This window comes from Lonchura striata, chromosome 10, assembly GCF_046129695.1.
Source record: "Lonchura striata isolate bLonStr1 chromosome 10, bLonStr1.mat, whole genome shotgun sequence".
Classification (NCBI taxonomy): Eukaryota; Metazoa; Chordata; class Aves; order Passeriformes; family Estrildidae; genus Lonchura; species Lonchura striata.
In genome coordinates, this window is record NC_134612.1 from 3,279,085 (window position 1) to 3,294,838 (window position 15,754).

The following is a 15,754-nucleotide window of genomic DNA, read 5'->3' on the forward strand; positions in this document are numbered from 1 at the left end:
CACAGGTATTGATGATTAAACCAGTCAGTCCTGCGCTCTGGCAGCACAAAAGTGTAAATGTGCCATGTCTGAGTGGGTTTGAATTTCTACCTTGTCTCTGTCCATCAGGTCCCTGAGCTGATGTGGTGCCCTGCTGTTCTGCACCCATCTTCCAGTGCCAATGCTCTTGTGGCTTTTTCTACTCAAAGATAAAAACTGGATTACATTTGGCCATGTTTGGCATCTGTCCTGTAGCTTACCCACAGCTGATCTCCCAAATCTGTTCTAAATAACACCAAAGAATTCCCCTGACTAATTCAGAGCCTGGCTTTGACTCCTTTGTGGAGCATTGTGTGATTTAAAGGTATGCTGGAAAATGTCTGATCCCTTAGCTATTGTGGCAGTTGTAGTTAAATAATATTAATCCTTGATTTTCTATTTTTCCCTCAGAAATATTTGATAGCTTGATCTCAAGGATTTTCTTAGAACTCAGATTAAAATATAAACTGGGACAGAGGGATTTCCTATAGGTAAAGCAGTTTTAAAAGTATTTTTAATGAAAATATTGTATCCCCAGAATGAAACCAGCAGAAGACTGGTCATGCAAAATAATGTCAACAAAACAATCTTGCTGCCCCTTGAGACTTACACTTGATAATGCACAAGAGCAATTGAAACTCTTCTCATGGCATTCATTTTTAATTACTTCTGTGGTCCAAGGTCATAGATATAAGCCACTTGTCAGCCTGGATAGCTTCACCAAGATAAAGACTAAATTTATGGCATTTATGCAGAATTCTGGGAAAAACCAAAGGTCACATTTTTCAAATTGAAGTGTTCCAAGTTAGCCTCTCAAACCCGTCGTCAGACACTTGGATAAACAGCCTGCCCCCCACAAGTGCCAGCAGAGGCTCTTTGTGCTGCCACAGCCCCTGCCCAGGGCCTGGCTCACTCACAGCCCAGCCTGGCCCTTGCACACCTCCTCCAGGTGCTCGTTTTGCCTTAACCAAAGCAGCCACATTGCCAAGGCTTTAAATTCTTATGAAAGCAATTCTTCATTTTGAATGGTTCAGGTTATAATGTAGATTATGCCATTATAAGAAAGAGCTGTGTCTGTTTTGTTTCCATGCAAAGTTGGCATGACCAAGTGGAATCTTGTAGAGTCTATTGTGATATGAATTTTTTTGCATCCTAGTGGAAATTCTTCCTAAAAAATATCTTAGCCATTCTTTAGTGTGTTTTTTCAAGCCAGTAACTGAACCTTTGTGTGTAATGGAATTTTCTTGTTTCTAGACTGTGACTTCAGACTGAAGAAAATTTTTTAGTTTTTGGCAATACAATCTTTAGCAAAGACTTAGCTTCCAAGCTCTTGGTCTTTTGAGGGTGTGCTTGAATGTAGAGACAGCATAAAAATGCAGAATCTATGGAAATACTTATTTTTTGATTGTTTAGCTTTTTATTTTTTGATTGTTTAACAGCAACTTGTGTTCACTAATTCCTGGATTTGGAATGTATGAGGCAGGTCCATCCTGTGAGAGAGGAGCAGAGCACAGATGTGTGGAACTGCAGGACCTGTACTAGGTGACATTAGTCTAAACTGAACTCTGGACAGCAGTTAACATTTGTTTTCTGAGACCTCCAGGAAATCAAAGTCAACCAGAATTTTCTACAGTGGGTTTGCAGTCTTTCCTTTGTTTAATAAAGCAACAGGTACAAGAAAGGAGGCTGTGTGAGAGCCCAGGATAGCTGGGTTCCTACCATGATCCTGTGAGTGCTCGGAGGAAGTTGTTTTAGAGGTGAAGCAAATAATCTCTAAATCAATAGAATTAAAATAAACAAGGACAGTGGGAGATTTGGGACATAACAGCACTTGCATGAAGAAATCACCAATTAAGTCTTTGGAAAGCAGCTGCAGAGGCAGGAGGGACAACAATTCCTGAGAGAATAGGGGAGGATTTTCTATTCAAGGTCTTTATTTGAGGGCTAGTGATGACTAGAAATATTGGTTCTGTCTCAGTTGTTTAAGGGTCTTTCATTTGCATTCTGGAAGAGAAAAAAAAAAAAAAGATTAAAGATTTTTGGAATGCTTGATATGCACCAGGGCTTTGGTTCAGATGAACTCAGATTAAGTGAAGGCAGAGCAATAAGACTCAGTAGCAGTAAGATAAGTGTGGCTCCTTTGCACATTCCCACAGGCAAGTTTCATATATTTGTGCAAACAGAAGCTGAGAGAAGCCCAAAGGTGATTCTAGGGATGATGCCACAGTAACCATGCACTGAAATAGTGGCAAGTGTTGAGATAATTTAGGGCAGTCTGTGGGAATAATCTTTTAAATAAACAGTGTGTCTCTTTTTGAGATTGCTGATCCTCCAACTTATGGGATGTGCCTATAAGGTTTTGAAAACCTGGAGTTGATGCTCTTCTAAAAATAAACAGATAAAAACAAATAAATTCCTGGAATCTTATTGACAAAATCTCTTCCAGTCCATTTTTGTCAGGCTTGTCAGCTGTACTAACACTCTTTGATGCTGCTTTTACCATCTCCCATGTTTGCTGCAGTAGGTGTTGCCCGCTGTAAATAACTATTGTTCTGGTTTCCTGGCCCGTTTGCTTGAATTTCCTCAGTTTTTGTTACACTTTTGGATAAGAATGCGTGGATATGGATAGAAGGACAGAGCATTTTCAACTTTGCAGGTGAGCTGGTGGCTCCCTGAGGACTGTGCTGAGCTGAGCTGAGCCTGGTCACGCTCCAGCAGGCAGAGGCAGACGTGCTGCTCCCCAGGCTGCAGCCCTGCAGGGCTTTGGATGCAGTGCTCTGAAGAAGGTGCAGCTTTGGTGCTGCTGGTGGTTTTTGCACCAAGGGAGAGCAGTTTGGTCTGGGGTTGATTTCTACTCAAACGTAGCAGGCACAGAGCTAGGCAGCAGAGTGGAATGGACAGGTGAGAATTCCACGTGAGTTTGGAGTGTCAGTACTTGTTACCTGTTAGAAATGAGAAAAGCAATCATTTCAGTCTTTCACAGAGGAAATGTTCAAAAAATGATGGTAGATTGTCTCACCTAGACACACACATCCAAACTTCTTTAAGCTGCAGCCACTTCAATGAATAAAACTCCTTTTTGGGGCACTAAGTGACATGCCAGGTATTTATTCCAACCTGCACACCCTACCAGGGATATGGTAAAGAATGTGCCTGGATACTGGAAAGGATTTGTCTGCTTGCTTTGATTGCTGCCATTGACTTCATGCTCAGATTGTGATAGGGCTTAGAGGACTGAACTTCAGGGCTGTCCAGACATAAAGTAAATAGCATTTCCAGAGACGTTCATCTGCAAAACCAGAGCAGTCACTATGGATGAGTAATCAGACCTGAGCAAACAAACAACAAATACATGGAGGAGGAGGAGGACGTGCCTGCTTTTTTCCAAGTCAGTAGCTGTGATGGGAACAAGGCCAGTGAATTAATAGTTTGTGTGCAGTACAACAGAGACACTTTTCAACAAAGGATCAGGCTTTTGATGAAGAAAGCATATTTATGTGATTTCTTATCTGTTTTTCCCACTGTGTCCACTCTTCTTCAAAACTAGTTAAAACACTGCCCCACTCCCAGTTGTGCCACCACCCAACAAGCCAGGAGGGGGCTGGGGGCAGCTCTGTGCCCTCTGTGTGCCAGGGCAAAGGGGCCCAAGCTGCAAGTGCATAGCAAGTGGTGACGTGGGAGCCAGAGCTGCAGAGCCATTCATAATCCACGTCTCTCTTCCCCATAATTATCTCTGCCACCCGAGAGAGTTGAGAACTCCCTTAAGCCTCCCTGCAAGTCATTTAGATTCTAATTGGGATTTAAAAACTCTTGAAACCTGAGTGGGTGGCTCAGTGCATTATTGCTGATGAATGGTACCCTGGGTGATGTGCCCAGCAGACCCACAGAGGATCTGTGCTTGGTTTTCCAGTGAAGAGCTGTCTTTTTTTTTTTTTTAAGCACAGATTTGCTCTTTACCTCAGCTAATTAGGAACTGGCTTCATTCACAAAAGAAATTCTGTTTGTGGCACTAGACCAAAATGTTAATTCTATTTTGTTATGTTGAATCCTTTCCCTTCTTAATGTTTCTTCAAAATGGAGGGGATGAAGCTTGCTTTCTCCACTTAAATATTTTCTGTCTTTCCTTCCCAGTCTGTGATTTTTCCTTCAAAGTTTAGCCCAACATAGTTTTCTACTCAGAAATGTCATCCTAATGACCTCATCTCTCTAGGCTTGGTTTTGAAGAACCACATTCCTGGTGACTTTCTGGTTTGTTTTGGTGCTTTGTTTAGTTTTGGTTTTTTCTCCTAATGAAGCTGATCCTAACTGGTCATTGTTCCCTTGTTGCTAATTCCCAGCCTGACTTGCCTCTTCCTGTTAAACTGGCCCACAAGCACGAGCAGGATGGTGAGAGAGGGTCCATCAGTGCAGTAAGAGCTGCAGAATTGCACTGCTGGGGCAGCATGGGATGACATCACCGATGGATGTCACTGTGGCAGCTGCAGAGGGACCTCCGTGCACAGCTGATAAATGAAGCACATCATTGAGAGCAGGACTGAGGGAGGCTGCAGCACTATTTCCAAGGAGACAAGGGTTTAGCAATCCCAAATGGGTGAAGAGGAGGTAGAGGGGCTCTTCTCACCTGGGCCGTGTAGTCTGGGTTTGGTTCCCAGCCCCATGCTTCACTTGTTTATCACCTTAAATCTCTTGAAGTGCTTCCTGCAGCAGCTGCGCTGCGCTTTCCTGTGGGCTGCACACAACCACAGCAATCTCTGCTCAGTGAGGCAGAGGGGATGATGTTGTTAGCTCTGAATTAATTTGCTCTGTGAGTGTAAATCAGCCTCCTACTGTTGTTTTGGTGAATTATTTTAAATGTAAATTTAAATGCTACAGAGACAAATGAAATGGGTGGATGTAGAAAAAGCACACTTGAAAGAGAGAATTCAAATACAGGAAAAATGGTTCCCTTTGTCAATATAATATGCTTTTAATAAACTATGGATGCTCTTGGCTTTCCAAGCTGTCTGTAATCATCATGGATTCCTGTCCCAGCCTTACCCCTAAAAGCTGTAGACTGTAAGTCAAGTGAAAACAGATAACCAACATTTTGGGAAAATGCCTCTAGCCCATTTTCCTTCAGTCCTGGGTCATTGTTCAGGCTTGTGACCCAGACACACGTCTGGAGCTCCTTGCCACTGGGGAGATGCTGGGGTTTATTCCAGCTGAGACATAAACCTTTGTGAGTTTGAGAGAGCTCTGCTAAGAGGCTGTGCTAAATTTGGGGCTGTAGTGTCCAGCTTCTCCAAGGAAACTATTCTAGAAATTTATTCTGTGAGAATCGTTTTCCAGTGAGACGGTAGGATTACATTCCTTTAATTTTATTTTTTTATGATGGTAGGTGTATGTAGTTTTTGGAGCATTATTTTGGTTTGGGTTTTTGTTTGAGCTTTTTATTTTTTGATTGTTTGATAGTACCTTGTGTTCACTAATTCCTGGACTTGGAATGTATGAAGCAGGTCTAGCCTTTGAGGGAGGAGCAGAGCACAGAAGTGTGGAACTGCATGACCTGTACTAGGTGCCATTAGTCTAAACTGAACTCTGGACAGCAGTTAACATTTGTTTTCTGAGACCTCCAACAGATCATATAATTCCAACTGCATCTTCCCACCAGTTTGATGAACAACACAGAACCTTTTCTCTGTTTCCCCCTGCCTGCCATCCCTGTTGGTGGTGAAGATCAGGGCTGTCCCAGTGCAGCCCTGCCGGTTTGTTCTCCAGTGTCACCTGGGCTTGACTGTGAAAATGCCAGCATGCAGGCAGCTGATCCCAGTTACCCCAATGTACCCCTGAGCAGGATGCAGCTGCCCTGACAGCGTGGCAATAAGTTCTTCAGCCGTGGCTTGTCTCTCCCTTTGGGCACTGAGTGCTCTTCCCTGTGAAGCCACAGAGCTGGTAACAGCTCCAGAGGCTTTCTGGTGACATGGAGAGCTCTGGAACTGTGTACCAGCACCTCCTGGAGTTGCTTGGCATCATCTTTCAGCAAGGTAGGGCACAAGCAGAGCCCAGCCAGGACTCTTCCCACTACTGCCTGCTTACACCTGCATTCCAAACTCTGTGGGAGGTGTAAGCAGGGTGAGCCCTTCCCATGGACCATCTTGATCAAGCTTCACTTGATTTGCACAGAACCCTTCTCTTTTGTCCCTGAATGCAGCCCAAGTGCTGCCTGCTCGGGCACACAGACCACCTGTGCCACTCACTGGTTCCAGTGACATCTTTTGTATGAGTTTTGAAGCTTCACATCCTTGAGATAATTCTTCATGGAGACAGGTTTTTGACATTTTATCTGTATGGATGCATTTAAAAAGAGTTTGTGTAGCATTCTTTTGTGAGCTGCTCTTGCTAACATTATCCATCTGCTTTTGTACTGTAATGACATAAATCACAAGCTTGGGCTAGGACTAACAGCAGCGTGAAACAGAGTTTTAGTTCTAGCACAAATTGGCTGTAGTACTAAATGTTGGTTACTCCCCCTCCCTCTGATCCTGTGTGTGGGATTTGTTGCCATATTTAGTAAAATTTATCAGGACAGAGGTATAAATATGAAGAAATCTTCTTGAGTTTGCTTTACTTTCTGACAGAGCATTGTTCCTTGGTGTGACCTGACTGCCAGGGAGGGCCAGGTCAGCTCAGTGTTTCAGAGAGCCAGGCACGACTGTGCCACTGAATTTCAGCGTTAGACAGAGATGAGCACTTGGAGATGGCAGGAATGAAGCATCTGAATTAGCCCTTGTGCAGTTTCATAGTGGCTGTCCAGCCAGTGCTGTGCTCTGGGCAGGCTCATAGACTGTTTCAGCAATCTCTAACTTGTCTTCTAAGATTTTTATATAGTGCTTGCTTCTTTTCTACTTGACCTAGTTTATGCTTTGCGCATTAAGTCAGTTCCTACACTAAAAGCCTTCATTCTCCTACTTCCTTGATGGCTTTCTAGTGCATTGGGTCACCATTCCAGGCTACTATTTTATTTATTTATTTGTGGTCGTGTCTTTCGTCTAATCTGTTTCAGAGCAAATTCTTATTTTTCATTAATTTAATTCTTCCCTGCAGCATTAGTTTGGGAAGATATGCAATGGCTATCTTGGGCCATTCTTCCTCAAGGACTGAGAAATTTCTTATGCTTGTGAAGTGTAGTTTTGGTGCACTGTCTATAAGGATTTTTTTTTTTTTTTCCAGGAAAATTAATCCCAAATGCAGTAGCAGGTCTTGAGACAGCAGAGAATTGATGAGCTTGGTAAGATCAGAGAGGAAAACCAGATCTCTAGTAAAAGCAAGCACAGCTTTCAAGGCACTTAGCAGAGGTAGAGAGCATTTTAAGTAACATAGATAAATACCTCCCTGGAGCTTTTGCTTTTTCATCTAAGCACAGATCAGAGAACAAATAGGAAAATGTGGGAGCAAAAACCAAAAGCTTTAAAGATGCCAATAAACATTTTTCAAGTTGAAGGTTACTTTTAGCAGTGAAAATAGCAGAAGGTGTGTAAGGGGAAACAATGAAGCCATGTGTAAAATAAGGGAAAAGAATGTGATCAGAGGGCTGCAGAAGAGTTTTGAATCAAGTGACTGCTGATTTGATTCTTATAAATGATTTATTTTTATTTGTTCTTGAAAAACATTTCTAATTTGTTTCTGTGCTACCCTAACTCACTGGAAGTTCTTAATTATTATCAGACAAAGGTTTTTCAGACAGTGTATGAGCAAAAAGTGATACCTTTAATGCCCTTGAATTTAGTTTTAGAAGTTCCAGACACAGTAACTCTGCATGAAATTACAATATCAGTGGTATTCCAGCTGGTTTTGAGTTTTATATTAATGGACTAGGTCTTAACCCCAGAATTGCTTTGTATGCAATCTATGCTACTGGCACATATTCAGTGCAGAATTTCTGTATAATGAACGATGTGAGGTGTCAGAGCAAAGCTAGGGGAATGCTTGATTTTTTTGTGAAATGTCACTTAAAGTTGAATGGTTGGGTAGTTCCATACTTGCTCAAAAAATTCTGCTTTAATCATAAGCTCATCTGCACCTCTGTGTCCTGAATTGCCATCAATACCAAGTGCAGTCCCAGGTTCAGACAATCTTTGCTGTGTTGTGCCTATTTATTGAATTCAAAGCATAAACAAGCAAGTATTTAGTTTAAAAATAGCTCATACTCGTCATTTTGATGTCAGGTCACTGCATTGAACTGATGACTGCTACACTGAATTTGCACCTCACTGTTACAGAGATCAGGTGGTGCAGCCTTAAACCATCCCATGTACTGAAAGTGTTGATGAGGACAAACTCTGCAGGTCTGGCTGCCACCTCTGTCAGCACTTTATTCAGTGCAAATGTGGTGCAGCTTTGCTTTCAGGTAATAATAATAAGCTAATTAATCATGGTTTGCTTTTTTCACCTAATGGCACAATGAGGTGCATAAGATGCACTTGCATTATGAAGGGAAAGGAGGGCTCAAGACCAGGTTTGTGAGTCTCTCCCTATTAAAGCTCTACAAGGTCAAGATCAAAAGATTTTTTTTTTTTCACCTGTTCTGCAAAAATTTGGAGGATAACATCACGTAACTTGCACAGCCAGGACTGTTGCCAGGAGTGCTGATAGTAATGTCTGTGTTTTCATTCAGTTTTACTCCTGTAGCCATGTCATTTACTAAAATTACAATTTATATCAGCTGTTCTCTGCACCATGTCTGTGTAGGTACCTGCTTCATGCACACAAATCTTTGTGAATCCCACTGCTGTGTCATGGAAACTGTTGCCCTAGCAGTGGCTAATCCAGATGAATATGTCAGCAAGTGGTTTCTTCAATCACTGTCATTTTTCACAGGTTTGAGAACAGAAGGTAACCAGTACAGGGATGGGATGAATGACACTACATGCCACTGAAGGGTATTTGCTAATACCTCAAGGAGACTTTTGGAAAAAGATCCTACCCATGAAACTGATGAAGTGACACTTTCTTCTGTGCAAGGAGTATAAATGCCACATTTTTATTTCCCTCAGGGTTGTGATTTCAGTGTTTGTTGTAGCTGCAGACTGTGAACCTTCATTATCTATAGCTTGTTTGGGGCTGTGCTGAGCAGAATGGCCTCCTGTGGTAATAATGGATAATTCTGGAGCAAACACCCTTTTAGGAATCAAAAAGGATTCTCAAATAAGTGTGTGAACAGAAGGTAAAGGTTTTTCCCAAAGGCTGAGACTTCCTTTGGCCTGGTAGGATTTGGTGAATGATAATCCTCAAGGTATGAAGTGGCAGACTTGAGCTGCTTGCCTGGTCCAGTTTCCTGTCGACACAGCAAGGTCCTAATAAAATCACATTTGTGCCATCATTGCCCTGTGCCTTTTTTCAGACCTTTTTTTTACTATTCTTGCTTGGTCTTTTCTTTGCAACATGCAGCACTTGTCAAAAGTTTTTAAATCATATTTTCCAATCTAGAAAAAGACACAATCATTTATGGGGGTAAAACATGAGTGGAGAAAAATTCTCTGAAGAACAATCATGCATGAGGGTGGAATTCTGACCCAAAATCTTCTCCAGTTTCCTTTGTGTTGCATTATGGTGCCCCTTGCCCCACTGAGCTCCCAACCTGGTTCAGTGCTGCTTCAGCAACACTTATTTTTTTTTTTTTTTTTAAGTTTTAAGGTTTAAAGGTATTTTTATATTTTAATTTATATTGATTCATCAATTATTTCTTTTTGCGTGTTTTCTATGGATAATTATTTTAATATTAGGAGTTAATAATGTAAGTTCTTCCAAATTGTATGGATTATTTTTAATGTTTGATGGAATAATAGATTATGTTTTGTTTTTGCGAATGAAAAAACTTTTTGTGGTAATTGAAGAGAAACAGAATTAAAGGTAGATTAAATTTTAGAAGTGTTATTATATGAAAAAGATTGGAATTTATATATAGGGTGACTGGAGAAATATTTTTTTATTGGTAGATTTTTTTAAAAACAATGTGCTGTGTGCCAATGCGTGCATTTCGCTGTTGCAGTGATCACTGATGGAGCCCTGGACAAGACAGCCCTGACGGACGATGTGGGGAGCGAGGAGGATCTGTACGAGGACTTCCGCAGCTCCACGCACCGCTACGGCCACCCCGGGGGCGGCGGCGAGCAGCTGGCCATCAACGAGGTGCGTGCTGCCCCGGGTGGTTCTGGAACCACAGCCCGGCTGGTTCTGGAGCCACAGCCCGGCTGGTTCTGGAACCACAGCCCGGCTGGTTCTGGAATGACAGCCCGGCTGGTTCTGGAAACACAGCCCGGCTGGTTCTGGAATGACAGCCCAGCTGGTTCTGGAACCACAGCCCGGCTGGTTCTGGAAACACAGCCCGGCTGGTTCTGGAACCACAGCCCGGCTGGTTCTGGAGCCACAGCCCGGCTGGTTCTGGAATGACAGCCCGGCTGGTTCTGGAGCCACAGCCCGGCTGGTTCTGGAAACACAGCCCGGCTGGTTCTGGAACCACAGCCCGGCTGGTTCTGGAATGACAGCCCAGCTGGTTCTGGAACCACAGCCCGGCTGGTTCTGGAGCCACAGCCCGGCTGGTTCTGGAACCACAGCCTGTCTGGTTCTGGAGCCACAGCCCGGCTGGTTCTGGAGCCACAGCCCGGCTGGTTCCGGAACCGCAGCCCGGCTGGTTCTGGAGCCACAGCCCGGCTGGTTCTGGAACCACAGCCCGGCTGGTTCTGGAGCCACAGCCCGGCTGGTTCCGGAACCGCAGCCCGGCTGGTTCTGGAGCCACAGCCCGGCTGGTTCTGGAACCACAGCCCGGCTGGTTCTGGAAACACAGCCTGGCTGGTTCTGTAATCCCAGCCCGGCTGGTTCTGGAACCACAGCCCGGCTGGTTCTGGAACCGCAGCCCGGCTGGTTCTGGAATGAGAGCCCGGCTGGTTCTGGAACCACAGCCCGGCTGGTTCTGGAACCACAGCCCGGCTGGTTCTGGAGCCACAGCCCGGCTGGTTCTGGAACCGCAGCCCGGCTGGTTCTGGAATCCCAGCCCAGCTGCTGGTTCTGTAATCCCAGCCCGGCTGCTGGTTCTGGAACCACAGCCCGGCTGCCGGTTCTGTAATCCCAGCCCGGCTGCTGGTTCTGTAACCACAGCCCAGCTGGTCATGGCACAGCAATGAGGTTTTAAATGTCATTTTCTGTGGGCATCATTTACAGCCAGGTGACAACGGGGGCTCTTGCCTTGTCCCCCAGGCAATGCCGAGCCACAGGGTCTCTCCTCTCGGGTGTTTTTGATTGAAAAGTTTAAAAACATTAATGAACTTGTTAAAAACATTAATTAACAACTTCAGATTTGGTGTGTGTTGTACTGAAGGCGTAAGGGAAATGTTGAAAAAATCCCTGATCTACCTGTTTCTTTATTCATAGGTAAGAAGGCTTCAATACAGGTTTGGTCTTTGCTGTTTCTTCCTGTTCCCCAGTATACTGGGGAGAAAGACCTGTCTATCAAAATAAATCACATAGACTCCATTTTCTTCATGGTGGGAAAAGTCCATTCTTTATTCACATAACTCCTTTTTATACAGTTTTACAGACCTCATGTGTGACTCCAATTGGTCGGTAGCTTTCTTGCTAATTACTTTATTGGTTAGTAAAAGGTATTTTACTTGTTCATCAAATCTCTCCATTCGTCAGTTGTTTACATATTTTCTTCACTGGTTCTCATGGGATAGATTTAATGTGCTAGTTGTAGCTGCTAGTTGTTTTTCACCCAGAAATAGACTCTTGTGTTAAGGAACTGTTCACACCAGGATTGTTCTCACATGGGAATTTGTAAAGTGGTAGCTTCATTTAGAAGAAATGACAGGCTAGCTATCCATTTAACAGAGCAGGCCTGATTTTATGAGGCCTTCCTTTTATAATTTTTCTATCTTACTGCAACACTTGTCTTTTAAGTCACTGTTTTTAGCTATTTTCTTTTATAGTGCTGATCCTGATTAAGTTGACATCAGCAGTTTAAAAACGTACTACTTGCTTTAAGCAATGCCATGAGCACCACACTAACTGATCTAAGATGTTCTTCCTGAAAAAGTACAATTTTTTAATCTTGTGCAGTAGAACTGGCATCCTGCTACACACAGAATGCTTTTTCTGTGAGGTGAACTTGAAAGAGTGGAGCATGTTCACCACATAAGTGGTCTCTTGAACTCCTACACCTTGTTTCTCTCTTTCTTCTACTCTGTTACCTATACATGACCTTCCCAAGAGGAGAAGGCAGGGATGAAAGAAGTATGATGTTTTCTTTTGCTAAGCTATAACTGAAACTATGTGGCTCTCAGTGTGTGTGTTTGATACACCCAGTGATGGTGCTTCTGGGGTCTGAAAATGCTCTTGAAAGCTACACAGTGAGGGTAACAGCTTTTCTTCAAAAACAACAACAGCAAATGCTCTTCCTGCAGTTCTCCTGCTCCCACTGCTCAGAATCCTCACCTACAGCCCTGGGTGCCTGGGCTAAGGAAGGGAGTTGCTTTATTTTCTTTTCCTATTGCTTACACCCAGGGGTTATCAAACCATGGGCAGAGCTTTTAAATTTAAACGCAGCAGTCTTGGGCTGTTGTCACTGGCAAGAAAACATGAGCAGAACATCAGAAAATCTTGAGTTGTGTTCTTCCACGTTTATATGATTGTGTTTATGAGTCCCAGGCACTACAGGGGTCAGTCCCAAAGCATGCACTGAGTCTGTGGGAGGAGGATTCTGCTTCCCTCCCACTCAGGTGCTTGCATCAAATAGGATATCCTCTGTACCTTCCCTTCCCTTCCCTTCCCTTCCCTTCCCTTCCCTTCCCTTCCCTTCCCTTCCCTTCCCTTCCCTTCCCTTCCCTTCCCTTCCCTTCCCTTCCCTTCCCTTCCCTTCCCTTCCCTTCCCTTCCCTTCCCTTCCCTTCCCTTCCCTTCCCTTCCCTTCCCTTCCCTTCCCTTCCCTTCCCTTCCCCTTTAGAAGTTTATAAAATCAGGAAAGAAATAAACTTGCCAGCAGGTTGACCATTGTGCATGTGGTGGATGTTTCTTTCTTTATTCATTACTATTGAGAACATGTGCTTTTCTTTCATTTCTTGAAAGTTAATTTTATTAGAGTAAAATCCCCTCACTTGTAATCAGGAAAGCAAATGGATGTGTCCAAAGCAGGTGTAATTTGTGTAATCTATGAAGCGTATGTGGGGTTTTGTTGGCCAGTTAACTTGAAAGAAAAAAGATTATTTTTGGCTTGTTCCCTAGAATCTTGCCTGTTCAGGAGCCAACAGGACTGTAAGAACAAACAGTTCATTATTTACTTTGTCAACTGGTTCCTAGCAGTAATTAATCCATCACTTGGTTCCAGTGAGCCTTAGCAAAGCTTCCCGGAACAAGAGATTACAGAAAAGTACAAAATCTCTGCAGTGAAACACTAAATCTGTGAGATGGGAATTCCAAAGCAACAGACATCTTAAGTGTTGGAATTGAAATATCTCAAATAGCTGGTAGCTGGACAGGCTTATCCTCATCTTCCCTGCTGGACCAAAAGGTGGCTATTGATTATTCTGGGTGTTTTCCATAGTGCTAGGAGTGATGCAGGGTGAAGATTTCAGTGCTCCCTCAGTCACATTTTGTGAGTAGTCTCAGCTTTGTTTTATTGTATTCCAAGTTGCATTTTATTGGTTGTGGATAAGGAAACTATGGTAACCACATTATTCTTAGCCTTCTTGGAAGAAACAGCTTTCAAATAAACAGAGAAGGCTGAAATACATTTTCAAGGCTGTTGGCAGACCAAGTGTTGCATTAAAGAACAAAACACCCAACCACTGAGTTTTAGTTCATTTTGGAACAAGAGAAAATTATTATGAAATAAAAAAGAAACCTTTCATAGAACCAGAATAATTTATTGGCAAGAACACTAGAGGGATGAAAGAAAACTGGGAAAGTTGTACAGAGCCCACCTAAGAAGATCAGCATGAGAGTGTGTAAGAGCCAAAAAAAATGAATCAAAAAGTAATAATAAGGTTTTGGGATGAGAAAAGAGGCAGGGGAAGTAATTTTCTTAGGGCATCTGTTTGACATTCTTTCAAATGCTTTCTTGATGCTCAGAAAAAGAGACTTCTGTGTTTAGATTGTACTTGGTAGAGTTGACTTTCTGTTTGCTCTAGATAAAGACCCTGTCCTTGTATTTTATTGTGTCCAGGGTATCACTGGGTGAAAATACAGCAAGAGAAAAATCTTGTACTACAAATGCATTGTGGTTCTGTCCTCCAGTTCTCCATACATGTTATTTATAGGACAGATCCAGCTTCAAGATTCATTAAATGTGTTGCATGTGGTCTGAAGTGGAGAGCAGGAGGGATTAGGCATACAAAAACCTGGCTCTGGAGTGGCCAAGGTGATGATAAGCTGTCTACTTTTCCCCACTAAGCAACTGGCCTGGGTGAGGAAGCTTGGACCTCTTTGCTTGGTAATATCTGAGGTGTCCTGAGGGTTTGTTGTGTCCTGCTGTGGGAAGGGCCCGTGCAGCTCTGTGCCTTGCAAGAAATGCAATTGCATCTCAGCATGGCCCTTGCAGCCCTCCATGAGCAGCACCGTGCCCATCTTGTGAAACCAAAGCTCTGAGTGTTCAGAAAATAACAGCAAAACTCCCAATCTTTCCTTATCTCTTATGGCTCTGTGCCTGATAAGTCTGGAATTTGGTATGTGAAAAGGCACAATTTATTGCTTCAGCAGGCCAGGGTTTTATCTAAGACACGTAGCCACTGCTGCCTTGTGTTTTAAAGTGACAATATCATAGTGTCCTACAGATGTTAGAGCTAACCCGTGGTTGTTGACAAGATGCAATTAAGCTAATTGGTTCCATCATATATGTTTCTGATTTAACACAGTAATTAATCCAGAAAAGTGTTCAAAGTGGCACAAAACTGCATCTGCCATATACCCAGGGCAGCAGACACTGTGGCAGTACTCTCTCCATCTTCCTGAGTGACTGGTGCTGAGCTCTTTGATCTGTGCTGGGCTCACCCAGTGCCTCTCCCAGACCAGTCAATTTTAAACAAGGCAGACTTATGAACTGTTGGGGTTTTTAAAGAAAAAACCAAAACAAAACAGAAAAACCAAATCAAACCCCCAAACTCATAAAATGTTAAAACAGATGAAATCAGAACAACTGATTTTTATTTTGTTAAACATGAATAATACCCTTCATAGTCTTTTTCACTTCATTTATCTTTATTCTAATGAATAGAAATCTCTTGTGTACTATATGAGGGCAAATTTCATAAGACAGAAACATTTTAATATAGTGCCACAAAATATTGCCATTCCTTTTCTTTAAAAGAGTGCAGAATAGATTGCAATAGATTGTGGTCACAACAGATTTCCAGATTGAAATCCCAATTAGAATTATTGATCATATGGAAGTAATATATAACATTCTTGTGTAATCTGGGAGATCTATTATCACTTTTGTATCTTAATGTGAGTATATTGCTAAAGCAAACAGAAACCAGTCAACAAACACCTGCTAGCACCCATTGAGTTGTTGGAGCTTTTTTCCCCTTCTGGAGGGCCTAATTCCTGCTTTTGTGTCCCACATATTCCTGCAGCCAAGGCTGACAGCTGTGCTCCAGAAGCAGCAGATATGATTTATTTGCAGGATACAGTATAAAGCTCAGTGCTGTCAAGGACAAGAAATAATGTTCCCCTGTGGATATAAATCTTTACTGGATCCTGGGTCTTGG

At 42.9% G+C, this 15,754-nt stretch overlaps 1 protein-coding gene across 2 annotated transcripts in view; it reads left to right on the forward strand.

Moving 5' to 3' along the window:
* The window catches only part of ARHGEF4 (Rho guanine nucleotide exchange factor 4), a 232,888-nt gene that overhangs the window by 172,634 nt on the left and 44,500 nt on the right, over positions 1-15,754 (forward strand). For both annotated transcript variants that reach the window (XM_077785564.1, XM_077785565.1), the window contains one exon: positions 10,046-10,185. In XM_077785564.1, coding sequence (XP_077641690.1) covers positions 10,046-10,185 — 140 coding nt within the window. The remainder of the gene's footprint in view (positions 1-10,045; positions 10,186-15,754) is intronic.